Consider the following 27,414-nt stretch of genomic DNA (forward strand, 5'->3'; position numbering starts at 1 on the left):
ACTATGTTAGTTCTGTTACAGTAAAAATAATGGTTTCCTTCAACCTAGTCCCCAGTTTACCATTAAACAATTAACTCTATGACGTAACAGACAACCAACAATAACCGCGCGAAGGTGGAATTCGTTTTTACGAAAACTGGTTTTAACTGGTTTTAAAAAACGTGGTCGTTACATGGGAAAGTAGCTTTGTGGAAATAGAATGGAATCCGTTGTGGAAAAGTCGTCAAATTTGTTGGATGCGTTGGAAGTTAGCACAACATCTAAAGTTAAACAATTTGACGAAAGAAGACTCAACCGAGCCTTTGAATGGACAAACTACTTTAAGAAGGTAATTCTTACGAAAAAAATTATGGCATTAGTGAAGAATCCTCCGGTACAAGCAGAATGGGCCGTGTTAGAGGTTGGTGGTTAGGAGTTGATGGTAGTGGTTATAGGGGTTATAGTAGTATATGGGTTAGTGGTTAGCAAACAGAGGATTATTCGTTGCTAGTGAAGAATCTCCCCCTCCACCTTATTTGCCAACCACTAACCCCCTAACCTTCAACACCTAACCCCCTAAAACCTATGGGTTAGTGGTTAGCAAATAAGGTAGGAGGGGGAGATTCTTTACTAGCACCGATTATTCTTTTGGGGGGAGGATTCTTCACAAGCACCAAAAATATTTTGTGTTTTATGCAATATCACCACAAAGCTATATCACTGCTAAAGCATAGCCTAACCTATATTATAAACATGAGTTTTTGTCATAGGTGTATGAAAGTGTTTCTCAAAACCCCAAAACTGCTGGAAAACTGAACGCCAGGTTAAAAACCCTGGCTTTATCTAGAAATATGAAACTCCCTGAAGATTATTTTAGTTTAAATATATTCTGTGATGGTGAACAAATTTTGTTCAAGGTCAGTTGTAAATTTTATAAACTAGTTTTCAAAGGAATTTGTTTTATATGCCGTATTATACTGATTTAGTTAATAATGAAAATGAAGTTTTCTTTCAGAACTTTCTCTTTAACCCTGATTTTCCGGCCATATTGCTACCTTTATTGTCAACAAAATGTGTTAAAACTAATGTTTCTGCCAAGGAAACGTTCCTTAAGGTAATGGTAAAAAAGTCAATGTGTAATTTAAGCTATCATATGAATGTCTAATCTAGGCTAATATTTTACTGTAAAAAGATGAAAATTGTCCGCGAAGAAATATTCTAAAGAAAGTCTGAAAACTTTTTTATTTAGGCAGCTTTTGCTTACGTTTAGACAGCAGTAGATGTCAGTCAGGAAAAAGCTGTTTTATGTCATTTACAAAATGTGCAAGCTCAATTGGTAGCAGGTAATACAATTATGATGTCATACTTTAAATATTTTTAAGGTTCAAATAGGCTACAAAAGGTTTGGATACTACAGTATTACACCATACATTTTACATTTCAGATCACCAGAACAACTAATTAATATTACATATTATCAATTTTTAACTTACATATTGTTTCTTCAAGTGTGCTATATGTGTTTTACTCTGTCGTGTACTGTTGTTCTTATTTTAGTATCATATTTTGGAGCAACGTTTTATGGATCCAGATCTATGTGTAATACTATATTTGCCTTAATTTTGCATTTCCTTCATTTGTTTTGGTAATGTTTCTCGAATTTGAATGTGCGTTAATTTTACAGTAGGCTATATGTATTTTATTTTTACCCCTAGTAACTTCGGAACAGGCGACAAGTTAATGAAACAACTCCTGAAGTAATTTTGACAGATAATTTGGAAGTTATTTTAAAGGTATGTTAGCCTCTGTCTTTACTTTAACTAATGCCAAAATGACCGTCGACTGATATATATGTTATCATGTGAAAAGCATTGCAACTACTGAAACAATTAATAACAGTAGATTTTATTATTTCTGTTATTCAATTAGCGTGTAATCCCATGTAATTTACCAGGCCATTGTTAGTTGTTACCATGTTGGTAAAAAATGGGAACAAAAATACGAGATATGTTTGCTTTTTGTGTTTTATCGTAATTAGGTAATGTGAGTGACTGATGTATGTGATCGTTCCAAAAGCATTGCAAGCAACAGTATTGTGAAATATTCAGTAACAGTACAGCAGCTAACATTTTTGTACATATAACATGTATAGTACTGTGGGGTAAGATGGGACAACTTGAGCACATACTATCCACATATTCTGAGCATACTTTAAACAATTACCAATGGGGGTCGTATTTCAAATCAGATGAGAAAAAAGAATAAAAAGGTGTCCCATCTTTTCCCACTCTACTATATAGTTCAGTTGCTGGTTTGATTATCGGTGTTGTTAGCCATGAAAGATGCCGGCCTTATCTTCATGCTTGCTTGTTTAAGTGAATACCATTCCCCCCTCCATGGTCCCCACATTAGTCCATTGTCGAACCCATATATTGTTGCACTTTCACTGTAGATATCAAAATAAGTTGCTAAGATAGAAATTAGGTGTTTGTGATCTAGAGGTATTTAAGTATGAATGATTGTTTTATCTTGTTTCTGTAGTTCTAGGTTTTAATACAGATTTAAGGATTAGAAGGAAAGGATATAGGAAAAATTTGGTAAAGTTAGATAGTTGTCGCTGTATTATCTTATAAACCAAACTCTGTGTCTGTGGTTACAACAATTGTCTTATATAAATTATATATTAGGTCTTTAGTTTGTATTAAAATATTCCACATCGTACTTGTAGACTCCCCCTTCATATATCTTTCCATTAAGATTGACAGCGGAGCACCTGTTGTACCACCAACCACCACCTTCATTCTTGGCGCAGTTTCCTTTGTATATTATGAATATTATTTTGTCTTACTGTGGTAGGGCAATGACAGTTGTTATAACATAGGCGTTCTGTTTCGTACACTTCTTGCCCGCTAACAATTGAGTTACCACGTATGTAACTTTGTATACAATTAATATATATATATATTTTTTTTCTATTCAATAGCTATATTATCTCAAAAAAGTACCAAAAGAATTAACAATATTAAAAACCGACCATCAAAGTTATCTCTATCATGATCTCTCGTTGTAAACCTCATCCCATGTTGTCTAGTTATCGCGATATCTTCCGGGTGGCCAAAATCGAAACCAGAAAATGCATCTCCAATGTCACCCCTTGGGTCTGCCTGATACCCTCCCACTGTTAGTGTGTAGTCTGTTGCTTTGGATCCCACCCGAAAATGAGTGTACAAGGCATACCTGCTTAGTGATTTTGATCATAATTATTTTGGTATACTCAATGGTAATAAAGATTATTTTGGAAATGTTTGGTAAAAGACTTGTTTTACCAAAACTTCTTTCTGGTTGGTTGTGTAGATTTTATATGTTTTTTTACCAGAATATTTGTGTAGTTTTCTCAAGTCTTTTACCTTTACAAGTCTTTTACCAAAACTTCTTTCTGGTTGGTTGTGTAGATTTTATATGTTTTTTTACCAGAATATTTGTGTAGTTTTTGGTTAGTTTTTACCACTACATATTTATTTAAGACTTGTTGTGGTTTTGTGGCCAACTTAACAGTTAATACAGCCTGCAATTAGAATTCTTAGTCACCTGCTGTTGTTATCCCAATCTGACACATCTACTCTCATATACTGGTGCGATTGTGATGTCATAGTGTGTATTGCTTCATTACCCAACCAGAAGTTAGTCCTACCATCGCAGTCCACAGCTCCAAACCCATGTTGGTATTGAATCCAATCTTTGTTAAAATCAACGTCATTATTAACGTGTCGTTGAATATAAGTCCATCCTCCACCGTCAGTCTAAAAATATGGGAAATAACTTTACCTATTTGTATTACCCACATAGTTACGTGCCGTACTTGGTAACTTATCAGCATGTGTGTAAAACAGAACATGCATATCTTACAGACTGTTTTTGCCGTCCACGCGAAGATAAATACTTTATAATCATTCTTTCTAAAACCATACATAACACTTTTATTACCGTGACTTTTGATTTTTTATAACGTAAACAGTTGATACAATAGTTTAGTGGAAGTCCTAATTTGAATTTGTTATATTGAAAATGCTACACCTTATGTGTTAGTTTGGTACAATAATATTACTGGTACCAGTGTTACTAAATAGGTGAATACTGAGACTATACCTCTTGGTCACAATACACAAGTTTAGGAATCTCTCCATCACCAACAGTGATCACGTACATTCCACTCTCACTCCCTCCTAATGTATATATCTCTGCACAATCTATCAAAAATAAGTAACCATTATTCTATCTTCCATCAAGTCACCCACTCTATGGGTAAGGTCATCAATGCTTGCCAGTGGACCTTTAATATTTGCCAGAGTTGGCCGATTACCCCATGGCACAAAATTTGACCTGTTGCTTACTCTTTTTTTAGTATTACCCATAATAAAAATGATGTGTTAGTTCTACAATATTTCCCACCTGTGCCTGTGACATGTTTTGGACAAGGTGTTGGAGCATCTGCTTGCGAACATCTATCTTGTAAGTTTTCTATGGTCCAGCGGGCTTGATCAATTAAATCTTGATTCGCAACTTTTCTTCTTTCTAATAAATTAATCAACTTTCCATTAAGAACTACTTGACTTTTATAAACTTCTTTCTTTGTCTTCAAATTTTCCACATACGTCCTTGCCTTGTGAATAAGTCCTGCAAATATACCATTGTAACAAAGATAATTGATTGCTTCATATGCATACTTTGCATTTGGTGTATTATAAAACCCTTTTCTGCATTCTATATAATAAATGATATGTTAACATTAGAAACTAAACAAAAATATGTTAATTTCTATTACCTGTAATTTCCCCTCTCCATTGTTGAAATGTTTCCGATTTAGTTCTAGATCTTGTCTTTAGTATTTCTGCTGTATCACATATTCTGCTCACGTTAGTTTGAGTGTCGTTGAGACAAGTGAGAATTCTTGGTTCTGATCGTTCAAATGAAACCGCAGTTGTGCACGTAGTTGGACAAGTAGGTAATCTTCCCTATAGAGATTTTTAGTAGTTTTATTCTTGAAGTAATACATAATCAATTACACGAGGTTGAGGTGTATAAAACAGATCACTTGTTGTCTGCCACACAAGTGTAAATAAGCTATATTCATCCATTCAAATTTATATGCTTAGATCCTAATGTTTCCCCTTATGCAACCCACCACAATCAAACGATTTTGTACTTTGTTCTATTTTATTAAATAATGGATATATTACATACTTACTGTATCTACAATTCCAAACACCAAGCAAGAAATCAAAACCTTTTCAATCAGCATTAGCTGCATTCTGTCTGATGTCCAAACAAGAGTGAATGAAATCTCAAGTTATGTTGTATCTGTTCATACTCTGGCATGTCTGTTTGCATTATAATCTACACTTGTTTGATCAATGTCTGGAGGCAATCTCAAATTAAGTGGGCTGTTGATGCAAGACAACGAAAGCAACATCGCAAATATTGTCTTAAGTTAAGTGTCTCATCTCAAATGAATCTTTGTATTTTTTGCTGCTATCTTAAATTATGCCTTCTTAAAACTGTTTATTTTTTACAAGTTTCTCACAATAGGAAGTACAAAGAACCATTATATTTTAATTTTATTTAAAATGTACAATCTTACTAATTATCATTGGTTTTAAATATTCCTTTTGAGCATTCTGGTTGTCATTGTCACATAATGTACTGATTCTCTGCTTGTATTCTGAGTTTCTCTCCATTCAATGTCTTGTTTGTGAAGAATCGAATCCTAATGGCCGAATCTTCATTGATGTTTCTTTCAATGTTTCCCATCTTCCCTTCCATGTTGCCCACAGTATCCCATCATCATAATAACCTGAATGAATGTTACTTACTTTATCCTTAGTAACGGCTGTTTTTAATGTGTACATGTACTATCTTTACCTGTAGAGCTTTCCTCTGGTGTATGTATGCCTCCTTCATACCACTTTGCATTAAGATTTGCAGCCGAACATCTATTAAACCACCATCCACCACTATCTCCAGCTGTCACATTCAAAAAATTTAAAAAAAACTTCCAATTTATATAGTTTTTACTGAACCTGCGCAGTTTGCTGCATAGTTATCATTGTCCTTGTCTTTAGTTGTAAACTGCATTGACTTGTGATCAGTTTGTTCCCTGCCTTCAGCTGAATCTGTAGTGGAATGTCCACGAAATGCATCTCCTATGTTTTGTACCGGGTGTCGGCGGTAATTCTCAATGTATCGTAACCTGTACCTTGAAGCTTCATCTCCAAGTTTAAAGTAGCTGGAAAAAAGCCAAACCAAAGTGGATCTGGTTCCTTGGACTGTTTGTTGCAGCACTAATAAACATAAACAGCCGATGCCAATTAATAGACCTGTGAATTTTTAACATACCTGTACCATGCGTATCTTGATTCATTTTGCCATGACACCAAGTCAACTTTTAGTTGTTGTTTGTCTTGCGCTGTTAACCTTGAAGAAAAAAGGTTGAAAACTATTTTCTACCATTTTTCCATCACCACTGCTAAATATATAGTAGTGCATTATTAAACCACTGCAATAAAATTTGCTATTTTACCCTACAGCTAAAATTTCACATAAAAGTTGGCACATACGCATATATATATTCGTTTCCGAGCCAAAATTCATCCACAAAGTCGCATCCCCATTGTCCAAAGCCTTGTTTGTATTCTTGCCAAGTCCTACTAAAGTCAAGTGTGCCATCAAACCTGCGTTGTATCACTGTCCAGCCACCTCCAGCATCATCCATATCACAATACACCTGTACATATAATTCCTTATTCATTTTATTATTGGTCATTTTATGTGATAATTGTCTTGCCCAAGAACACCTACTTTTTAAGTTGCTCCGTAGACCATCTAAGTCTGTATCCTTTTGTTATGATTCAAGTGTCTATAATTTACTATGGAACTAAGATATAGTACTTTGGGGATGGCACAACTTTAGCACATAATATCCAAATATGCTGATCGTGTTTTAAACCATTAACAACGACCTCCACCAATAATTCTTATACTTTGAACTATCCTTACCCGCAATGGGGTGGGTAAGATATCTGGCTTGATTAAATAAACTCCACTTTCTCTTCCACCTTTCGCATGAATATCCGCACAATCTCTTCCTGTAACTACTGGTAACTTACATTCCTGCATAAGCAGAGTGTCGTCTCCAATACCACATCTGTCATACCACTCCGATAGATTGATCTGCAATAATTAACATAGTGATGCTAAATATATATAACATTATTTTTATTTATCTCTTCAAAAACGAAGCAAAGAAAGAGGTCAATAAAAAAAATATAAAAAATTGTTGGAAAAGTGTCAGTTAAAAAGCATGGCTGTTGCATCTAATATTGTGCAATTTATGCAACATTTCTTACATGTATGTTAGTCAGTTGATCATGTACCACCTTCAAATCAGCAATAACTTGATTGGCATTCACAGATATTTCTTCTGATACTGTCTGTGACACTCTTATCTCTTCCATCGTTGCATTCACAGTTTGGTAAAGATTTTCAATGCGACCTAATTTAAAATTAATGTGAGATACTTTATTGAAAACATACCTATTTCTCGAGTTAATGTACATTTGAGAATCAACTTTAGTTGACCATTTTATACAGTGATGTGGTTCAAACATTTTTTGTGCTACTTACGATAAATTGCATTTGTTAGGTTTGCTTTGAGTCTATCATATGATGCTACTTCTCTTTCAAGACTTTTCCATTGCTCATTTACTTCAGAAACCCTTTGATCCAGTTGCTGGAACTGTTCCATTGCAGTTGCTACAATATCCTCATTCATTGATTGCAAAAGGCATTCATTTGGGCAGAGCTCTCCCTACAATTTATCAAAAATTAAAAGGTCTTCATGCTTTGTTTAGTAAGTTATTTACTAAACTTCATACCCATCTTTCTGAATCACAATGAATCGACTCTTCAGTGCTTTGTGAGTTGACCAGATCAGTTGGAAACCTGGGAAAATAATCTCAATATATTACTTTTCACTGAAACTCTTTACAAGTCACTTTATCTTTTGATATTTTTTTACATGACTTACCCAATTAATAAAAATATAGAAACTGTAAAAACTCTCATTTCTGTCATGTGTGCACAGCAAACGCTTACTAGAAATGCTACTATAATATACATTCGACCACCCTAACCTATGTTATCCCTAAGCAAATTTGCTAATGCCTATTATACTGTCTTGGTAGATAAGAGTACATGAAAGCATACAAGTTTTTGATTGACTTTGTCTGTGCCGGAAACCTGGTGCATTTGTGTAGAAACTTGTGTTCTGTTACAAAGGTGTAGTGTTCTGAAGTTGGAAATTGCTGAAATTGAAGTTGGAAGTAAACCTGTGTAGATTTTTTAATTTTATGTTCTGCTGTTTCTAAGTGTGTAACTTTCACAAGTTAAAAGTGAAGTGCTAAAATTAAATTCTCATTCAACCTTATATTCAGTCTGTGGTTATTTTGTGTTTGAATCCTGTTCAAGTAGTGATGTTTAAAGTATTAATTGTGCTAAGGGTATAATGCTCCACAGTTGTATTCATTCAATCTTAGAATAAGTAATTTTAACAAATCTGACTAGATTCCTGTCTTTATCTGTGCACACATTATATCTGACATATACACAACTCATTTTATTCAACATAAAAAACAAATAAATACATAAAGTGAAACACAAAATCACTTTTGACTGAAATCATGAGGTCTGACTTTCATTTCTGTCCCCTTCATTGAATATGAGATGCCCGCCCATGTTGGCCACATTATCCCATCTCCATCTACTATTCCTTCTCTGTTGTATGCCCCACCTATGTATAATATTTGGTTAACGTTAATTAGCTACAGTATTAAAACATAATCAATAGGTAACATTTTCAGATTTGTTAACCTTTGAGTATGATTATATACTTGCAAATTTGAATATCTGTTGAAACAGATTTAATTCTGTGGTGTTAATTTGCATAGATTGCTGTAAGTGTAAGATGCAACCAATATGTTAACCATTCTAGTTGTACAGTGTACACTATATGTACACTGTTATATATCCTTGTGTGGGCAGGACAGTCATTATAAACTTACAACACAGGTGTTCTGTTCTACAATCTTTCTGTCTGTAGTAGGCAGTATTTAAACGACCGTACCATGATAATAATGTCCGTTAATATTTGCCGCCATGCATGAGTTGTACCACCAACCACCAGAACCATGTCTACCAGCATATAGATGCGCACAGTTGCCGGTTTCATTTAAATCGTTGTCGTTATCCCTTGTTGTAAACTTCATATTATTTGGGTTTTTACGATGAGCACCAGGGCTGAAAAATAATTTTAAACAGTTTGAATTTATTTAAATTAATTTCTAGTTGTGCATATCTTTGTATAATGTGGCTTATTACAGAAATAAATTTTAAACAAGTTTTAGATTTATTTATTTTTTGAGTATAGCTGTGCTTAACTGTATGCGTAAAGTTGAGCTGTCCCAGTGCACCTTTACCTAAGAAAATGTTTCTATGTAATACTAATTGATATTATATACTGTGTCGTAGTTTTTTGTTAATTTGACTTACTATCCCCAGCCAGTTATAGAATCCGAAAGATTGCTTTTACTTTCTTGATATTGTGAAATCTGCACTGTAAACTTTCTGTCGTTGTTCACGCGAAAGTAGTAATACTCAGCAACCCGCGTTTGGTCCTGCCAGTCAGTTATTTCGAACCTCACTGTCAAAAAATTGTTGCTTGTCAACCCGACTAGGTGTTCATTGCCGAGCCAAAATTCTCCGTCACATTTAGCAGCGTCTGTTCCAAAACCTTTAACAAGTTTTTAACCATTAATAAATGAATGAATGTAACTTACTTTATCCTCGCGTGGCCGGAAAACGACAGACGTTATAACACGAGTGTTCATACACCTCGTGCCAGCTTACGAGTTACTTTTTTGCGGGTTTTTTTTTATGTTTGTCTGATAATTTGGACAATCCATTTTTTTAGTAAACATTTTCTACCACTGTTTTTTGCATCTTCAAATGCATCACTTTTTAATTTTTATGCTAGTTGATTTTTAAAGCGCTATAAATCTTATGTTTCAAGGCCAATAAAAAAAATGAATTGTTATTGGATTTCACATCCTATATCATTTATATTCAAATTCCAAACCAGTTCTGTAATCCTCCCAGTTTCGATCAAAGTCAAGTTCGCCATTTGTCCTTCTTTGTACAACTGTCCACCCACCTCCATCTGTTGCCATATCACAGTAAACGTTAAACCGTGGTCCACTGACTGGTCGGATAGAATAAAGGCCACTGACTGAAAAAGAATAAAAGCCACTTAAATCCTCTCTGCTACACAATATTGAAATCATTACAAACATCTTTTTATTTTTTTATCTTAATTTGTTTTATTTACATACAACTCAATAAAGGTAATTTAATGTATTATGGGTTAAGTAGCCATGAATTTATTTTTTTTTATTTTATTGCCACCTAGTTGTTAATGAGTTTGTTTTGTTGCAATTCCTTTTTTTTCTGTTGTTTTATTTAACCTGATCTTCGATAGTATATTCGAAGAGATGAATAATATCCATGTTATGTTTTTAATATAATTTATTTTATTGCAGTTGGAAGATACCTCTCTGTCCCGTGCTGTACAAGTTGGCACAGTCTATTCCAGTTGGTGCTTGTTGCAGCACACATGTGCCTTCAGCATTGCTCTCTTCTTCATTCACTTCTGCACATGTGGTCCCAGAACATGAAAAAGATGCTGCCAATAAAGATAGCTTTACTTAGCCTACTTCCCAATACCTTGCCCTTATTTCTTCATATGACTTAAGATCATATTATTATCACTTAACGTCTTAACTCTTACCTCCACTAGTTCTGCAGTATCTCTGACAGTGTGTTTCTGTGTTCTGCTGCTCAGAATCCAGCACTTCATGAAAAACAAGAATGACAACACTTTGTCACTACCATGTATAGCACATTGCTGATACTAAGTAGAATGAATACATAGTATGCAACTGCTGCTTAATACTTAGGTCAGAGTTGGTCCATTAATCTTATACGTATGCTGGCTACATACATTACCAGTAACCTCGATATGAGCATTTTTTCACAAATATATTCTCACCACTTGCTGAGAGTTGTTGTTGTACAAGTTCATCTTGCAGTCGATTTATCGCCTGGATCTGAATACGAGTTGCGTATTGTAACCGTTTCACTATGTTCTGTATATCTGTACTTCTTCGGCCGACTGCGGTTATAGAATCTGAAAAACAACAATGACGTATCTTTTATCCAGAGTTTAAATATAAGAAAAACTGTTTTAGACAAACTTGATCTTACACAACAGATATATATGATTCATGTACCTCGTATTGCTTTCACACACGACTTTGTATTCGTTGGTAGATTCCATTCCCGTTTCGCTAATTGGATAGTCGCCTGACATCTTTCTAAATCGTCGGTGTCTTGTATTTTCCTTTCGTACATTCTGTGGCTCAATCTGCGAATCTCTCTTGCAAGTTTGCATGGCGACGGACAATATCTATCCTGTAACAAATTTGGCTTAGCAAAACTATCTGAATACATCTACAGTAACCATTTACCCCAATTGCGCATTGGTTACTGTTTCCGGCTTGGCCTGCAGGGCATAATTCCGAAAGAAGGAGGAATATGATCCCTATTTGCGTGTATTGCGACATTCGTAACCTTGGAGTGATTGCTGGTCAACCATATAATAGCTGCTATACTCCCAGACTTATAGATTCTACCTAACGAGCCAAATCTTTATTAAATAGCCTAATACAACAATACCTTTGTTCCATTTACATTCCAAAGATAACGAACGCAAGCAAAGTTTTCGCTAAGAATTGAGTTAATTATTCATACAGCATATATTAAATCCTTTTAATCTGCCGAGCCTTAATTGCTAACTCATTGATATCTATCTAGTCAAGCAACTAAACACTGCTTTCAGCAAACACACGATAACGGAGTTTGCTCCTACGACGAGTAACATTGAGCAAATACTTTTGAAGCTTTGGCCTTTGGGCTTTGTCCGTACATCTGCAGAGGTTTCTTCCATAGTTATTTGTTAATGCAGTCACCAACATTTAAATAACGATAGCCTTCTGTCAAAAGTTTCGAATCATTTTCATAAACGTTATAAGAGTTGGAAGTTCTGTTTCTTTAACGGCGGCTTACAAGTGCTACATATCTTGCATATTCTCGAAGAAACCGCTTTCGTTCGTTTCTAAGCTTTGACGTTATTTGGTGGTAGCCTAGTTTTCGTTAAAGGGAAAGTAGAATGAAAAGATGTCCCATATTCCCCCACCTACTATATATTATAATGCTATGGTGGTTTGCTTTGTTAAATTGTCGATTTGAACTACGTGTTAGATCGTGTACACGTACAGTGTGGTACTACGTGTTAGATCGTGTACACGTACAGTGTGGTACGCGTACCCCACCGAACCTTATATACCCACGATACGACAATCCGTTTAGTGACCACCGGGTTAGAGCAATGTCTGTTAGGCGGCGGTACGCCTGCAAGCGTCGAATTTGAAATAAAAGCGAATTTGAAATAAAAGCACTACAACACATGTAACCACTGAGTCAATTTGGAATACAAAGATAAAACTATGTTAATACAGCATCGTACATCGTTATACGGCGTTTTCACCATTAGCGATTACACAATATAGGCCCTGATACATAGGTTGTGCGGCACCCTGTCCAAATTGCCGCAGTTACATTCTATAAGTATATAACGTGTAGGTGCTTCACTGCAGCATTAATTCAACACGAAGAGCAATGTACATTTTGAGTTCTCAAGCAAGCGGAAGGACATTTTCTTCGAACTGCCCCGCCATGTTCATATTTCCAGGAGGTAAATATCTCCCAACCACGTATGTGCTACCGTCAGAAGCTTGTGCAAATCCGGCCCCGAACTCGGTGGAGGCCTTCCATACTACTTGAGTAAAATGACCTGAACCAAGCCATGAATTAAAATTTCATACAATTTTACTTACAACGACAAGCCATTTCTTATAAATTCATATCACGAGTTAAAACTATCTATCAAATTATAATGTGATAATTTACAAATACAAGTAATTATCTACATTACCTGTCGAACCACTAAATCCTGGTTGCGAGAAGTCGTAATCTTTTAACTCATTGTACCACATATCCACCGCTGCATCTGCTCCCAACTCAGCAGAACTCCAAGCTAAGTTCTCCCCTGCACCTTCGCGATCCTTACAATGCTCAAGAGCGTTTTTCGCAGCAATATGATCGGCCCATCTATTTATAGAAACCATTTGTTAAAGATTTAAATTGTGGTTTAATATAACAATAAATGAATGTAACATATATATCGTCCCATGGCGAAAAAACGACAGTCGTCATAACACAGGTGATCACTATTATATACACCTCGTGTCCGCTTACTAGTCACCACGTTTGTAACTTTGTGAGTAATTATTCTGGGGGTACAGTCCGTTTTGTAATGTATTCCTGACAATTGTTGCACAGACGCGTTTGAACAATAGTTTATATAAACCAGTGTCAACTTCTGTCATTGGTCAAATTGTTGGATGTTTTGGCTTACTTCTGTGCGTCCTCGCACAACTTAACGCTCAGCGTCATAGCAGCGGTCGAATGAAGCGCTCTCTTCTCGTTGTGTTTTGTCAGCATGTCTTTAGCGTATTGAGACCCGTCTCCTTTTGGTTCTTCTGTTACAGTTTCTTCTTCCTTAGTCGGTGGTGTAACGTCAACCGTTTCCTCATTCTTTGGCTCATCTGCACAAATAATTGCCGCTGTTATAAGCACTTAAGATTAGATTTCTGGTGTATAGCCGTGTGTGCTAATAACAATCTACGTTGACGTTACAATGGCTAAGAAGGTTGGGACAGTGAAATGCGAAACTGAAAGTTTATTGACCTAAGAAAACAAAAGTAGAAATCACGACACGCGGTGTATAATTACAACTTAACATTGCGCAATCGCCAATACGCTGACATTTTTCGTCAAAGTGTATGTCTATCAAAATCTTAACTAAGGAAAAGATTTCTACTTTTACAAGCGTTTCGATCGTAACTTTCGCATTTGTTTTGTTTGCTGGGCGATTTCAAGCCACAGGATACCGGAAACCATTCCGGGACAGGCCGGGCTATTAACCTGAAGGACGATTCAGGAGAAAATTGGATGAAACTGAATATAGAGAGTGAAACCTTTTGAAACAATGGTTTCACAAGACGCGGTTTATTAAGTTCGGAAAAAATATGTTATTTCCAAAACTATGAGATTAAAATCGCATATATGCAGTGTGTTCCGTTTATACCCTAAGCTTAAGGCAAAACATAATGTATATATAGTAGGGTGGGGGAAGATGGGACACATTTACATTCCATTTTCTTGTCTCATTTAGTAGTAAACAAAGAACACTTAAACAATTATAAAAATGTATCCTCGCGGCTCCAATAAACCGTTGTTAATTGTTTAAAACACGATCAGAATATTTTGATATTATGTGCATAAGGTGTCCCGTCTTCCCCCACCCTACTATGTTTTCTTGTGTAAAATACTTTAGAATTTCAAGCGAGAAAAATACAGATGTTGTTTTTCGCTTTATTACCTTGTACTCTATATACGTAAAACAAACGTCTTTATAAATGGCGTTTGCGAATACCAAGAAAATTATGACAACCAAGACCTGACAATCATCACAACAAAGGGGGCTGAGATCATTGTAAACAGTTAAGTTCTCGGTAATATGACTTAGTATTCTATGTGTTGGGTACAAACTATAATAAAACAGCACTTACTAGTTGTTGTGATCGTCTCCTTTTTAGATGATTTTAAACAGTTCCCCATTTTATTACTTTAATTGTCGCTACTGCTATAATACAAATCACTATACAAAGAAAACAGTAGGTATGAAAACTTGTCGGTACATTATGTTAGGCTATTCAAAACGAACTGAAGTATAGTTGCACAATATCTGTTGGTCGGTTTAATTGCGCAGTTTTATGACTAATTCTCTTCCGCAGAATTGATTATTTAACCTTCGTATATCCTGTATTACAAGCCGGACCTGTGCGCTATGAATCAAAACGCAACGTTGTTTATGCTACTGTTATACCACTGAACTATACCTATGTATCCATAGCTTTATAAATACATGACAGAAATTGAAAAATTTTAACACGCAAACGTAATAAACGAATCGTTCGACATGCTTAAGTTATTTCCGCTCCCCTTTATATGCTTTGACATCCCAAAAGCCCGGGCAAGCCAGCGCAAATCCATTACGAATCGACCCAAAATCCACCAACCTATTATAACGTGATGCATCAATCTAAGTGCGCACGTAAATTCCTCTGAAATTACGAAGCGGACTGTTTTCTAGCTGATTTTGAACACGACCACTTAGCTTTATTGTCTTTTGCAATTTTAAAGGTAAAATCATGCTCACAGTCGTTATTTTAAGACATTGAACGAATTGGGAGAACTGTATATGAATCTGTTTCGCTCCATTTGATCGGAACAGTCAACACAGTTTCGCCCACCAGTAAATGCGTGTAGACAGTAATACCAACGCTATTCACGCACTATGTGCTTCGAACTCAAGTCGGACAGCGATCTTATATAGCCAGAATTTAATTTCATTCAACTTATACACTAATGAATGACAATTCGAATTTGGCTGCGGTTCACGGCGGTCAATTCAGAACCAAGGCCCCTTTCTTTCAAAGCGAGTCCTAACGTGTTCGTTCGTGTTTAAAGGTCTAATTTTCGACTTACTGAAAAGAGCGTCGAACGCGTCTGATTTTCTGCTTTACACACACAGTTAAACCACCATTGCCAAGAGTCCGACATTCCGCTAGCAATTTGATTGTTTACTTTGGCCAGGGGATGAAAACCTCGCAAACCTGTATTCTTTTAACTGCCTGAAGTCCATTATAACTGACCAATCTGTCATAGCTGGCGGCACCGCGTTGGCCTTTATATTCTCAATTAGTCTACAGTTGAAAGGGACACGGCAAACGCGTAGGCTCCAATTATTTCCCATTTTGTACACGTATGTCATGACAGCTTGGCTTAATGAACACGGTGCGTTCTTGTTAACGCCTTTCGCCTAACTAATGTTTCCTTTTAAATTTAACTTCATCTGTAGCAATACAACATTATACGTTTCAACATTACATCTTTTATAGCCAAACACCCTTATTCTGCGTATGCCTGAAACTATACGTTCTAAAATCTAAAGACACCTCGCTATTACTGGAGTCGAACTAGATTTTCATCCATCTATCTTATTATTTCTTGCTTTCGTTTCAAACCCCACCAACCCTGCTGTGGTCCCGTTGTCGATTCAGTGTGGTCATCAAACCCTGACGTATTCCTGCCACAACACAGCGTTCTACGTATAGCTGTATATACGCCTGCATTACTTTTATACAGTTCTGTGGGCAACCGTTCAACTTAGTCAGAAATAAAAGCCTGAAGTCGTTTCACGACGCATACGATTGCAGTAATCATTACTAACAGCGGTATCCAGTTCATGCTTAAACTTTGAAAGACCAACTCGCACGCTTCTATTTATTTAAACGTGCGTGCTAACAGGCGTCTTTTCGCTACGTAATAACGCCTTGTAGAATTTGTGTTTTGCGTTGTAAAACGACCGAATGTGATGCACAACAATGAATGAAGTGATTTATGAGCTGCGAGTTGTCGAACTTCTTACACGGAAACGGTACCTTCGATTACTGGTACACGTTATCATATTTCCACGGATGTGGCCAACGGCTTCAAGTTTATGCTGGGTTATAGTCTATGTATTAGAACGCGTGAAACTTTTATAAGCAAACTATCTCCAATTAACGGATGCAACAAAACTTTGTTTAATTTTCTAAAGAAAAAATATAGTTGTAGTAAACTAAATACGTTTAAATTGTCTGTAGCAACGATTTCGCCATATATCGTGTGAAATTATCCTATACTTACCGTTTGGAGATTTCTTTTCTTCTGTCCCAAACAACCTGGAAAAGGCTTTTCCCATTCTGAGTTGATATTTGATTACACGGAATAAAGTGTTACTTTTATATGCTATATAGTACCTATCAAGTACAATGATAAATGGTTTACGTAAATGCAAGTACGCGCAATATCATATTTTTGTTGAAAAACTTACTTTTCTAGTACTTTATACTATAAAAGTCTCCAAACCTTTGCAATGCATTTACTATCTTGCGATGGCAGATCTGCACACGACACAGCTTTGACGTTTCTGACACGCCCCCTGTACCTGCGCTATGTTGTTTAAATAAATAAAGTAAAAAGGGCGAGCCACTTCTCGCCATCACTCGACCATAAACCAAGTCATGCCCCAATCCCAGCTTAACAACAGCCCTCACGACCTCCACTATATATAGTAGGTTGGGGTAAGATGGGACACATTTTCATTCTATTTTCTCGTTCCATTTAGTAGTATACAAAGAACATTCAAAGAATTATAAACCGTATCCTCACGACTCCCATAGACCGTTGTTAATTGTTTAAGGCACAAACCAGATATTTGAATGTTATTTGCTAAAGGTGTCCCGTCTTCCCCTCCCCTACTATACATACCAATCAAAACTAATCTCATGTTATGAACAACGCAAGTTTTGAACTAAACTGCTGCTTAATATTTTAAATATAACACAACTCTCGTGGATATACGTGTTATTTTAACTCATTATTTTCTGTCGTGGACTTTTTCCGAAAAACTCGTGGGTAATACTTTAAACTCTCAAACATTCGTACAACCGTATTAAGTATAAAGTCACAGATAGAAATTCTAAAACCACCTTCACCGTATCGGGTTAACACAAATGTGTCGCCTCACACAGAATCCCAGTTTCCCATCTTACCCCACAGTACTATATATTTTGTTCATTCTTATTCTAATCCCTTCTTTCCATCTTATGTGTGTGTAGCTATATCCTGCTTTACAATGATATACAGTCACCTCACGACTTCTTTGTCGTTCGTATATTCCCATACGTCAATAAATATTGTTGACATACACGTATGTAGTAACTTGTTCCTGATTCGGCATTAATATATAGTAGGGGTAAGACAGAGCATGGTATTTCTTAAGTTACGGTGAATTACCTATTTCTTTATTACTTATTTTTTCGCGTTTTCAAATACCACAGGTTTTCAAATATCACAGGCCTATGCTTTCGCTATGAATATATTTAGGCGAAAACTAATGCAAATGCAGAAACACACTTCGGAACTTTGTGCTTGGTAAATAAACTAACGCAATAAAAAAGATAAAAATAAAGAACTGTTTGTAACTTTATGCAATGTTTTCATTTATCAAATATCCAAAAAAAGTTTCTTTTGTTAAGATGCAAGCAATTCTATTTCTTTTATGTTAATTTCTTATGATTTGTTAAATTTCAGTAACTACTATACACCTGGGCCATGAGTGAGTGAACTGTAAAAGCTTGAAGCAATTCTCTACGTCTAACTAACTATTCTACTGCAATAAAATGGTCCTTGCGTATTCACGGAATCTTGTTTTCTTCTGTCCTATTCGTTTCAGTGTTGCCCATATCCGTTGTTGGGAATTTTTTTCCCTTTGTTTGAGAACTATCATGTTCTTTATTGGTCTTAGCACTGGAAACACCGTCCGAAAAATTTTTGGAATCCAATTTTAAAACCGTCGTTTCGTCTGAAACTTGCGCTCTAGCGTCGCCTAGCGGTACTGGTACTTCTGATATATCAACCGCATGAGGTGGTGTTTGTTCGCATGCAGTGTCTCGTATCTCTGCCGTTTTGTCTCTTACTTTCCCTGTCTTCGAGTTGGCGGCTTGGTCTTTTTTCCATTTCATTCGTCTGCAAAGTAATTGCTTCAATGGGTGAAAGGGTCAAAATCGAATAACACGAATAGACAAACATGTCGGAAACACACCGTTTTATAATCGGTGTAGTACCGTGTGGTATGATTAATACCGTTATTTCATAATATCCAGTACTTCCTAATTGGATTTTTAACAAATAACAGTCCTGTTTTTAGTTCGTAAGGATAGGGTTCAGAAAATGATAAATATTCTTTGTTTTTTTTAGCAAAATGGAAAAACAAAATAGAAACATAGACCTTACCCCAACCTACTATATATGACAATACAAAAAAAAACGTTTAACTCATACAACAGTACACAACATATGAATCTCCATTCTACCTGTTTTGAAACCAAATCTTTATATGTCGTTCAGTTAAGTTTAGCATCGCTGCTAACTCTATCCTTCGTGGTCTTGAGATATAACGACTGAAGTGAAACTCTTTCTCCAGTTCAAGAAGCTGCCATCTCGTATAAGCTGTCCTTGTCCTTTTGTTTTCATCCACCTCGGGAAATTGCGCGGGGATGCCTCCAGTTGCTATGTGGAAAAAACACTTTGTTTATTGTTTTAAAACTCAGTTGTCCTTGTCTAAATAGTCATCCTTTCATTACGAAAAATCAAAAAAAAAATCTTCCAAATTATAACCCACAAAGTTATATACACGTAAGCGGGCACAAGGTGTGTGAAACAGAACGCCCGCGTTATTACTACCCGTTGCTATACGCCAGCATGCACATTCCTATAAATACATAAATATATCACCGAAAATCTATCGAAAACATCATTTTCAATTGGAGTAGGTTGGTTTTATAATAAAAATGTAACTCAGTATATGGTAATGCCATTTCATTGTGTAGGATCGAACAGAAAAGTGCATGTTCTTATTCTATTTATCGACCCAAGCAGTTGGTATAGTAAGAATAATTACAGAACGAAACCGTATCCTAACGACTTTGAAAAGCGTTGTTAATTGTTAAAACCACGACTATTAAATATAGGGTGATGTGTATAACCATCTTACCCCACAGTACAATATCTGTATTTTGATCCATCTTGTGGAAATTCAATAGTTACTATAACGTGTGTAATCTACCCTACGTGTACAGTGTTTCGATGGCTAATTCACTTTTGTTTAATTAAGTCGCCCTTATCTTACTTCTACTGATCAATAGGGCCGACCCGTTGTTCATCAAGTTATATGGGTTAGGCTCAGACCAATGGCTGTCCTTTTCACTCCGCAAGCAAGTAAACATGGTTATCGCAGATCAGAAAAGATTTACGGTCCATACGCTATAGTGAGACGACTGTCATCTTACATTGCCACAACGCTACACGTTGCCAAGTTACAACATGTAACTGACAAATGGATAACAAAATCAGTAGATTGCAACGAAATTTCTGCGTTGTCTAATTTATATACGCATAGGAATAAAACTAAAGGTTATACAATTTGAAAATTTCAGAAGCATTCATTGGTTTGAACCCATTTTTAAACGTCAGTCAAATGTATAGTAGGGTTTGGGGGGCTGGCTGAACACCTTTATTTGTTAACGATCAGGAGATTTTGATACTTTGTGCTAAAGGTGTCCCGTCTTCTCCTACCCTATCTGTATAAAAAAAACATACTACCATAAAGTGTATATTCACGGCCAGGACTACCGTGAACTATACTTTCTAATTAATTGGTTGCTTTCTATAAAGCGTCTCATACATTGTTTACATACACTGGTAACAATGTGTGTGTTGGACCATGTTAAAGAGATCTTAAATCAATGAGATTATGATCGTCAGATCTTGTCGACCCTTAGCGATAAGCGACAAAGTAGTCGCCTAAACTTTGTATCAAACCGACCACCCAATGTTTACATGTCAGTCCCCAACATAACGCACTAACGCCTCGGCAAATAGCGGAATTAAAGCTTGATCAACATCCCGATAAGCGACTTGTCACACGCTCAGATAAAGGCCACCAGCCAAAAAGGCTGTAACTCGTAAGAATCGCCGCCGTTTCAAATATTATAACCACCGCTGTGGACATAAGCACTTAACGTCGCAGTACACGTAGTGTAGCTACCGTATTTCGATCGGCTTAATCATTAAACCGCTGTCGTTCTCGTGTCACCAGCGATGATGTGGTGGCCCTCCCATCACGAAAGACTGCGCACCGTTTACGCTGCGTTATCATGAACTGAGTCGCCACCCTGCGTGCCCATTTATCACAGCGAATACAAAATGGCGGATACAATTTCAAACTTCTGTAAAGTCATGGCCAATGAATATAAACATGCTACTTAACACTATACCTGAACCTCTATTTTTTGAATAATATGTTTTCTAATTATGTTTCGACTAAATAATCTTGAAGACTTGTGACCAGTTACATTCATTCAGTTATATTTCTGTGTTTCATATACTCTTATATTCGCCAAAACAGTCATTGCTGCATAACGCACCCGAAACCGCTAAGTTTGATAATCTAAATTGATCTCCGTTCAGCCCATCTTTCAATAACCGGTAATTGATAAAAACAGCTGTTGAAGAGCCTTCAAACAGATAGATACCAAACCTAATCTTACGTCTACGTTCCATTAGAGAACGTGTCTGGATCAGCTCAAGTACAAATCTCATACACATAGTTTTGTATTTCATGTTTACACCAAATCTCGACGAGAGTTCTTCAAAAATCACCTTTTTTATTAAAAATTTTACGAAAAAAAGCAAATTATTTTAAAATTCGGATATTTTTTTCAATTTTTGTGGAAAATTGTGTTTAAAAATGACCGGTTATCTCTTATAGTTTCGATTTAGACAGAAATTGATCGTTAAAATTCTCTTAGCAGAATTCATTTGGTACACCATGATCTGTATGTAGTTTATATGGAAAAGCGTGTTTTAATTTGAGCGTTGTCATCCCTTTAGTTCAGATTTTTATATTAATTGGTTGTAAAAAGCATTTTGCCTAACTAAAATGTCCTAATATTGTAGTTTATATTACTTTGTTGAAAATATTCTATTTGGAATTCGTTTTGAAATTCGGTCGCTCTTACCCCCCTAGTTTAGACTTGATATCTTTCCCGGAGGTCTTGAAGCGACGATGACAGTTTTCTATCCTTCGTCGCCTCTCGCGCTTATCTAACGGACTTGAATTCAAAGCAAGCATTTGATTCGACTACGGTGGCTGGCATGGGAGTTCAGTAACACCTTACAACGTAAACAGACGGTGGGAACGTCTACGTAAAACGATAACGATTCTTACCAAACTGACATTAAAATAACATGCTATATTCTGACCAATAATTCCCACGTCTTAAAAATTTAAACTGTTTTTTTTTATAAAACTTTTGTAAAAGGCAAGTAATGAGTGTGCATTATGATCGTAATTGCGTAGGCATGTTTTTGTTGCTTAAATATCAATTACATGAAAGGAAGATAAAAGTTCATAAACCTAATCAGTGACCTGTATGTTCTTGGTCAGTTAAGTCAACAAAACAAGTGATAACTGGACATTTTGCGTGAGAACTCATCCTATAATAATGCAGTCGCTTGTTTAAATGGCCATTCGCAACTAGTTTAACACATTCTTAGACTTCCCAGTTATTTCCACTCAAAAAATGGTCATTTAAGTATATCGGAACCTCTTTCACAAATAAACTATTTTACAAGCGTTTTTAATTTGGCGTTTATGTAATTCTGTAACTGTCAAAAATTACCTGTGTGAATCCTACGTTTCAAACGTAATATTAATATTTATTTCCTTTTTTAGCATATGAAGCTTATTAAAAATGGTGCACCATCACCGCGGCGGCCATTTTTTCTAAAGGTTCCCCTAAAAATGTTGACGCTTTATTCATTTCTTGCTTTGATAGGCGCAATAAATCTTATTAAATTGTTGAATATCGGTTAACCTGTCGTCGCTGACCGACCGCCAGCTTGAAAACTTTAAAAGTACCGCCCTTTATATTTCTTATCTCGATTGTAACTTGTGTTTATCTGATATGTCTGTAAGGACAAAGTGACCGCTCAAATCGTCCACATGTGTGGTCTAGGGTTTGTAATGTAACTTTGTTGCGTCTTACCCATTAAAACAAATTTTACCCGGAGCGTGATTTTACGGCTTACGTTTTGCTGCTGATTCACTTCTTTTTGCTCTTTTATTTACTGGATCTCGTTTTAGTATTTAAAAAGATACCTAAAAATGATGTTACGTTACTCAAGATTTTAACTAGTATTTTGATTTTAATGCCTTCGTTTTGTTTCTAATTACCTTTTCTTCGCTGTTTTAATTAATCGGATCTTTGTTACTGTATTAGAAGAGATAGATCAAATGTATATGTTATGTTATCATGTGCTAAAACTTTGGCTGTAGATCCCTTACGTTTTATTGTGTTTGGTGAAAAAACACCCTGCTTCTAAATACCAAGAGCGCATAACTAATATTTAAACTTAATTTTTATGAATAACCCCAATGCGGATTTTATATATATCACAACTTTTGGAATGGCCGTTTACGAAACAACTTAACCTATAAAGTTGCTACAGTGTTCAACTATACGTCAGGTAGTTATACCTGCAAAGTAGTGAGTAAAATTTATTCAAGCTTGCTTTTGTATTCCCGTTCTCGTATATCTTTGCATCGAGAAGAAATGAATAATTACGCCTTGAGAGGAATATTTATTCATCAGCAGCAACGCTTTTATTCGACACTTTTCGTTTCACTGTAGCGCGTCTTACCGACTGTCGCTTTGTTGCTAATTTCCTTTCTTTTCGCTGTTTTAATTAATCTGATCTTTTTGTATCCGTTTTCGAAGAGATAAATACAAATTTTAATTTCTTTTATCTTAATAACTTCTAACAGTAAACAACTATATGGATATGCAGTTCAATCGTCTGTCTTTTGGTAACCGTAAGAAACTACCGGGAAATGTTTAGAATTATATCAGTTATGGTTACTTCAAGACTTTACATTTATTCCAGTAACATATATGCATGTCACATCATTTCGCTCAGACAATTTAAACGAAATTTAAAATCGGTTGTTATCGCGAAAATCGGTTTTAAATTTTCTACTTGAAAAACTCGGTATAAGGTGAAAATTTCAATAAAGAACTGTTGAATTACCAAAACCCAAATTCGAAGTCCGCTGCGTTCATGCAAACTGAAGTCTACACATTATTATCTGGCAAAAGATATATAGTATAGGGGTGATGCGAACGTGACAATTTTTCATTGTATTTTCTCGTCCTATTTGGTGGTGGACAAAAAAACATTCAAAGAATTATAAAACGACTTCCATAGACCGTTGTTAATTGTTTAAAACACGGTCAGGATATTTGGACATTATGTGTTAAAGGTTTCCGTCTTCCCCCACCGTACTATACAGGTGTTTTAAACACCGAATCATGTTTCAGTTTGCTAAAGTAGCATTTCATGTCACACAGAGCAATAAACGACAAAGTCAATTTTAAATCTGACTTTTTTATTACCTATAAATTACATCGCACAGACATATCGCATAATTTATCGAGACATAGTTGTCGTGTATAAATTTCAATGTTAACTCTACCTTTGCTTTTAAACCGTATTTAGTACTGTGGGGTAAGATGGTTATTACAGCACATCATGTTTATTATTTTCTAATCGTGTATTTAACAAAAAAATACGCACAATTTGAGTCGTATGGCAACAGTTTAAAGTTGTCCTGTAAATATTATTTATTTACTACCAAATGTGAAAATAAAAAAGACTAAAATATGGGCCATTTCACTTTAAACTAATATACAATAGGATGGAAGAACACGGGACACCTTTTGCGCATTATATCTAAATGTTCTGATCGTGTTTTAAACAATTAGCAACGGTCTATAGAAGTCGTGAGGATACGGTTTTACAATTCTTTAAATTTCCTCTATACCAAATAAGACGAAAAAAGAGATTGAAAAAATAGACCATCTTACCGCAACCTTATGCTATACGAGGGTTATCATATACATAGCACTAACAAAAGTCTATCACCAAATGCAGATACAATCCCTCAGTGTGTATATTTTTAATGAATTGCCGTTTAGTTTTCTATTGTTTCATAACTTTGAACTAAGATTTCCTTGAATACGAAGGTACGTTTACCTCATGCGTAATAAACCCAATCTATTTTTATAGGATGGGAAAATGAAACAGTATATTGTTAAATGTTCCTTAAGCACAACAACACAGTTTGTTCGAGAATATTATGTGTGTGTAGGATGGTACTTGGCGCATAGAATTAAATCTAATATCTTATTTAGTAAAACAAGCTATGAAAATATAGTACTGTGGGAAGACCTGAGGATGCGTTTTTTTTAATTATTTGAATGTTGTTTGTTCACGAGAAAATAGAATGAAAAGGTAACCCATCTTCACCCACCCTACTTAATTACACTATTAATGTAAAGGGAATCAAAACCAATACATTTTTAAATATATAGAGGGCCCTGGCGTACCATAACTTAACAAACCATTGAGCTTAGCTGGATTATTGACTATACCTAAACGTATACAAATTATTGTGTGGTTTCGTACCAAATTATAATTATTCTATAGTTGTCAGTTTCAATATTTGAGTGAATTACAACTCAAGATTCAAGCCAGAGTTAGAACATTACGCCAAAACGGGACTGCAACTGATTCTATGTATTTAAGGATTAATATATAATAATGTGGGGTAAAATGGATACCGTTGGCCCAGTACGGCCTATCCGATGTTTCCCAATCGTGTTTTTACAATATATCTTTTAGAGACGTAGAACAGGCTGTATAATTTTGTAAATATGAGCTACTTAATGCGAGGATAAATTAAAACACATGGGTCTTTTGCCTATTATAATATATAATCTAATGCATCACAAGTGCGCTTTAAGTTAACAAAATGGACTGAATGAAGAGATGATCCAACAGCTCATGTTAGTTTAAAAGTACACTCGCATTTTACCGCCCGTGTTTTAGAGCCGCCATTTTAAAGTTCCACCATATATTATCTACTTTCCTGTCCTTATTTAATATTTTATCAACCCACCTCTTTGCCATTGTGCTTTCCACTCTAAATGATGGGAGCGCGTATTTTTCATCCACGGGAATTTGACGCTTGAAGTCCCGGCAAGCGCTTCTTTTTTCCCGGGGTGGCCGACGGCTGGCAGCTTCCCGGCTACGTAGCCGCTGAAACTACAATCATGTATACAAGATCTCGGAAGCGCAACATCCGGAGATCGGGTTTGAGACTGATAGTCAGGCAAGTCCGGAGGACCTTGAAAGCTTTGCTTCTGCCATTGTCGAGCAAAATCTTCCGAGCAGCTGGTTGTAGTTAAAGGACCATGACCTCTAGGATTACTGGCACGGTGCGTTACCTTTTGTTCTCTAGAAAAGTATGCGGATCCTGAGTTTTCCTGAAACCCAGTTAGATTCAGAGCCACTTCTTCCGGAGGACTTTGTCGTTGCTCCCCGACCCTACCCTCTTCAGGGTACTGCCAATAAGAGTCCTCGAAAATACAAGCGCCTTGTTCGACCTGGTAGCTACCAGCACTTGAATAATTTTCCCCTCTGTGTTGTTCATGCTGCCACTGCTGCATATGATTGTTTTCGTAATCCCTTTGCGACTTATGTTGGTATGAAGTGTTACCATACCCAGGTGCACATGAAGTGCTAGCACCAACCGCCTCAGAGCTCGGGGAAGCCGACAGTTCTCTCTCGGGGAATGCTGGCCTATACATCCCGTAGTGTTCCAAACAGACACTCGATGCCCTATCAGAAAACGCACCGTTCATTCTAACGAGCAACCTGGCAAAGCTAAACCGATTAATTAGCGGATAGACCAACCCCTTACCTTTACAATTTTAGAAATCAATATCATTACAAACACAATACACCGGACAACACATACGTTGCTCGCCACTGTATTTGGTCTTCACTGGGCGTCACCAATTCTTATCTCCAGCGTGAGGCACGAGTAACACTGAGCTGTCAATCACCTTGTTAGCTTCCAACATTGCAGCCTTCATTTTGTTTGAACGACGCCAGACTGCTAACGCGTCGTATACTTTCAAGCACATACATGTCTCGTTATTTATCCCAGCACCAGCGAGAATTTTGTTTTATTAAATTTACCCACGAAGTTAGGAATGCGGGTCAAACAATCTGAACACTCTTAACGAAACTATCACACACGACCCACTGTATGCCAACGAATGTGTTGTCTCAGCGCGAAATGACATTATTTGTTTACGGTGACCAGCTATTGCTTGTTTTTATGCTGGATAATAAAACACAAGTTAGGTCTCGATAAAACTTGTAGAGTATAACCACAATTTATAATACATTAATCAAGTATTAAACACTTAATAAAAACTAATTCATTTCACTGCAGTTTTATGGCTACCATATATGCAATACTACATAACTTAGTACATTCAAATCGTATACAACATCATATTAACCCATTTTATAGCACGTTCATTGCTTTATTTAACACTTGGT

At 36.1% G+C, this 27,414-nt stretch overlaps 5 protein-coding genes across 12 annotated transcripts; 1 reads left to right on the forward strand and 4 right to left on the reverse strand.

Annotated features, from left to right (window-relative positions):
* The first annotated feature begins 3 nt into the window (after nucleotides 1-3).
* Nucleotides 4-11,144, forward strand: LOC149725204 (uncharacterized). 4 transcript variants are annotated; one of them, XR_016386519.1, is made up of 6 exons: nucleotides 4-328; nucleotides 750-896; nucleotides 995-1,093; nucleotides 1,250-1,322; nucleotides 1,695-1,772; nucleotides 10,629-11,144. XR_016386519.1 is itself a non-coding variant. In XM_089892860.1 (4 exons), the coding sequence occupies exons 1-4, from the start codon at nucleotides 200-202 to the stop codon at nucleotides 1,257-1,259; spliced, it is 396 nt and encodes a 131-aa protein (XP_089748986.1). In that variant the 5' UTR covers nucleotides 50-199; the 3' UTR covers nucleotides 1,260-1,299. The 4 variants fall into 4 exon arrangements, 2 of the variants coding, with proteins under 2 accessions (XP_089748986.1, XP_089748985.1); XR_016386520.1 differs by lacking the exon at nucleotides 1,250-1,322 and having other exon boundaries at nucleotides 50-328; XM_089892860.1 differs by lacking the exons at nucleotides 1,695-1,772; nucleotides 10,629-11,144 and having other exon boundaries at nucleotides 50-328; nucleotides 984-1,093; nucleotides 1,250-1,299.
* Nucleotides 1,766-5,493, reverse strand: LOC149725205 (fibrinogen-like protein 1). Of its 3 annotated transcripts, none has more exons than XM_089892829.1 (8): nucleotides 5,225-5,419; nucleotides 4,802-4,991; nucleotides 4,429-4,653; nucleotides 4,126-4,226; nucleotides 3,568-3,779; nucleotides 3,014-3,216; nucleotides 2,702-2,795; nucleotides 1,766-2,425 (listed from the first exon to the last, which is right to left on the reverse strand). In XM_089892829.1, the coding sequence occupies exons 1-8, from the start codon at nucleotides 5,285-5,287 to the stop codon at nucleotides 2,281-2,283; spliced, it is 1,233 nt and encodes a 410-aa protein (XP_089748955.1). In that variant the 5' UTR covers nucleotides 5,288-5,419; the 3' UTR covers nucleotides 1,766-2,280. The 3 variants fall into 3 exon arrangements, with proteins under 3 accessions (XP_089748955.1, XP_089748954.1, XP_089748956.1); XM_089892828.1 differs by having other exon boundaries at nucleotides 3,014-3,219; XM_089892830.1 differs by lacking the exon at nucleotides 2,702-2,795 and having other exon boundaries at nucleotides 3,014-3,219; nucleotides 5,225-5,493.
* LOC149725206 (uncharacterized) lies at nucleotides 5,562-11,752 on the reverse strand. Of its 2 annotated transcripts, none has more exons than XM_089892790.1 (18): nucleotides 11,616-11,752; nucleotides 11,379-11,559; nucleotides 11,138-11,275; nucleotides 10,877-10,939; nucleotides 10,640-10,738; nucleotides 10,169-10,318; nucleotides 9,583-9,823; nucleotides 9,158-9,330; nucleotides 8,701-8,824; nucleotides 7,911-7,977; nucleotides 7,660-7,843; nucleotides 7,383-7,528; nucleotides 7,033-7,206; nucleotides 6,594-6,760; nucleotides 6,373-6,450; nucleotides 6,057-6,262; nucleotides 5,899-6,000; nucleotides 5,562-5,830 (listed from the first exon to the last, which is right to left on the reverse strand). In XM_089892790.1, exons 1-18 carry the CDS (start codon nucleotides 11,709-11,711, stop codon nucleotides 5,715-5,717), a joined length of 2,505 nt encoding a protein of 834 aa, XP_089748916.1. In that variant the 5' UTR covers nucleotides 11,712-11,752; the 3' UTR covers nucleotides 5,562-5,714. The 2 variants fall into 2 exon arrangements, with proteins under 2 accessions (XP_089748916.1, XP_089748915.1); XM_089892789.1 differs by having other exon boundaries at nucleotides 10,640-10,771.
* An 862-nt stretch (nucleotides 11,753-12,614) lies between these two features.
* LOC149725207 (Golgi-associated plant pathogenesis-related protein 1-like) lies at nucleotides 12,615-17,178 on the reverse strand. 2 transcript variants are annotated; one of them, XM_089892857.1, is made up of 4 exons: nucleotides 17,023-17,178; nucleotides 13,625-13,814; nucleotides 13,142-13,317; nucleotides 12,615-13,000 (listed from the first exon to the last, which is right to left on the reverse strand). In XM_089892857.1, the coding sequence occupies exons 1-4, from the start codon at nucleotides 17,075-17,077 to the stop codon at nucleotides 12,843-12,845; spliced, it is 579 nt and encodes a 192-aa protein (XP_089748983.1). In that variant the 5' UTR covers nucleotides 17,078-17,178; the 3' UTR covers nucleotides 12,615-12,842. The 2 variants fall into 2 exon arrangements, with proteins under 2 accessions (XP_089748983.1, XP_089748984.1); XM_089892858.1 differs by lacking the exon at nucleotides 17,023-17,178 and adding an exon at nucleotides 14,841-15,000.
* An 845-nt stretch (nucleotides 17,179-18,023) lies between these two features.
* On the reverse strand, nucleotides 18,024-27,127 carry LOC149725208 (homeobox protein Hox-A3-like). The gene is made up of 3 exons (XM_089892826.1): nucleotides 25,961-27,127; nucleotides 19,254-19,449; nucleotides 18,024-18,906 (listed from the first exon to the last, which is right to left on the reverse strand). Exons 1-3 carry the CDS (start codon nucleotides 26,703-26,705, stop codon nucleotides 18,576-18,578), a joined length of 1,272 nt encoding a protein of 423 aa, XP_089748952.1. The 5' UTR covers nucleotides 26,706-27,127; the 3' UTR covers nucleotides 18,024-18,575.
* Between the last annotated feature and the right edge of the window lie 287 nt (nucleotides 27,128-27,414).

This window comes from Ciona robusta, chromosome 14 (assembly GCF_009617815.1).
Source record: "Ciona robusta chromosome 14, ASM961781v2".
NCBI lineage: Eukaryota > Metazoa > Chordata > Ascidiacea > Phlebobranchia > Cionidae > Ciona > Ciona robusta.

Excerpts from the sequence above, each read along its gene's own strand:
- LOC149725208 (XM_089892826.1), bottom strand. The coding sequence starts at position 26,705 with ATGAACGGTGCGTTTTCTGATAGGGCATCGAGTGTCTGTTTGGAACAC. Across the intron at positions 19,450-25,960 it reads GAAAGCACAATGGCAAAGAG|CAACTGGAGGCATCCCCGCG; the intron begins GTGGGTTGATAA and ends TTTTCCACATAG. Across the intron at positions 18,907-19,253 it reads AAGATTTGGTTTCAAAACAG|ACGAATGAAATGGAAAAAAG; the intron begins GTAGAATGGAGA and ends ATTACTTTGCAG.
- LOC149725207 (XM_089892857.1), bottom strand. The coding sequence starts at position 17,077 with ATGGGAAAAGCCTTTTCCAGGTTGTTTGGGACAGAAGAAAAGAAATCT. Across the intron at positions 13,318-13,624 it reads TTGTGCGAGGACGCACAGAA|ATGGGCCGATCATATTGCTG; the intron begins GTAAGCCAAAAC and ends TTCTATAAATAG. Across the intron at positions 13,001-13,141 it reads AGGATTTAGTGGTTCGACAG|GTCATTTTACTCAAGTAGTA; the intron begins GTAATGTAGATA and ends GGCTTGGTTCAG.
- LOC149725204 (XM_089892859.1), top strand. The coding sequence starts at position 200 with ATGGAATCCGTTGTGGAAAAGTCGTCAAATTTGTTGGATGCGTTGGAA. Across the intron at positions 329-749 it reads GGACAAACTACTTTAAGAAG|GTGTATGAAAGTGTTTCTCA; the intron begins GTAATTCTTACG and ends TTTTTGTCATAG. Across the intron at positions 1,094-1,249 it reads CCAAGGAAACGTTCCTTAAG|ACAGCAGTAGATGTCAGTCA; the intron begins GTAATGGTAAAA and ends GCTTACGTTTAG.
- LOC149725206 (XM_089892789.1), bottom strand. The coding sequence starts at position 11,711 with ATGTCGCAATACACGCAAATAGGGATCATATTCCTCCTTCTTTCGGAA. Across the intron at positions 7,207-7,382 it reads ATCAACTGACTAACATACAT|ATCAATCTATCGGAGTGGTA; the intron begins GTAAGAAATGTT and ends TAATTATTGCAG. Across the intron at positions 5,831-5,898 it reads ACCAGAGGAAAGCTCTACAG|GTTATTATGATGATGGGATA; the intron begins GTAAAGATAGTA and ends ACATTCATTCAG.
- LOC149725205 (XM_089892828.1), bottom strand. The coding sequence starts at position 5,287 with ATGCAGCTAATGCTGATTGAAAAGGTTTTGATTTCTTGCTTGGTGTTT. Across the intron at positions 4,227-4,428 it reads AAAACATGTCACAGGCACAG|ATTGTGCAGAGATATATACA; the intron begins GTGGGAAATATT and ends TATTTTTGATAG. Across the intron at positions 3,780-4,125 it reads TTGTGTATTGTGACCAAGAG|ACTGACGGTGGAGGATGGAC; the intron begins GTATAGTCTCAG and ends CCATATTTTTAG.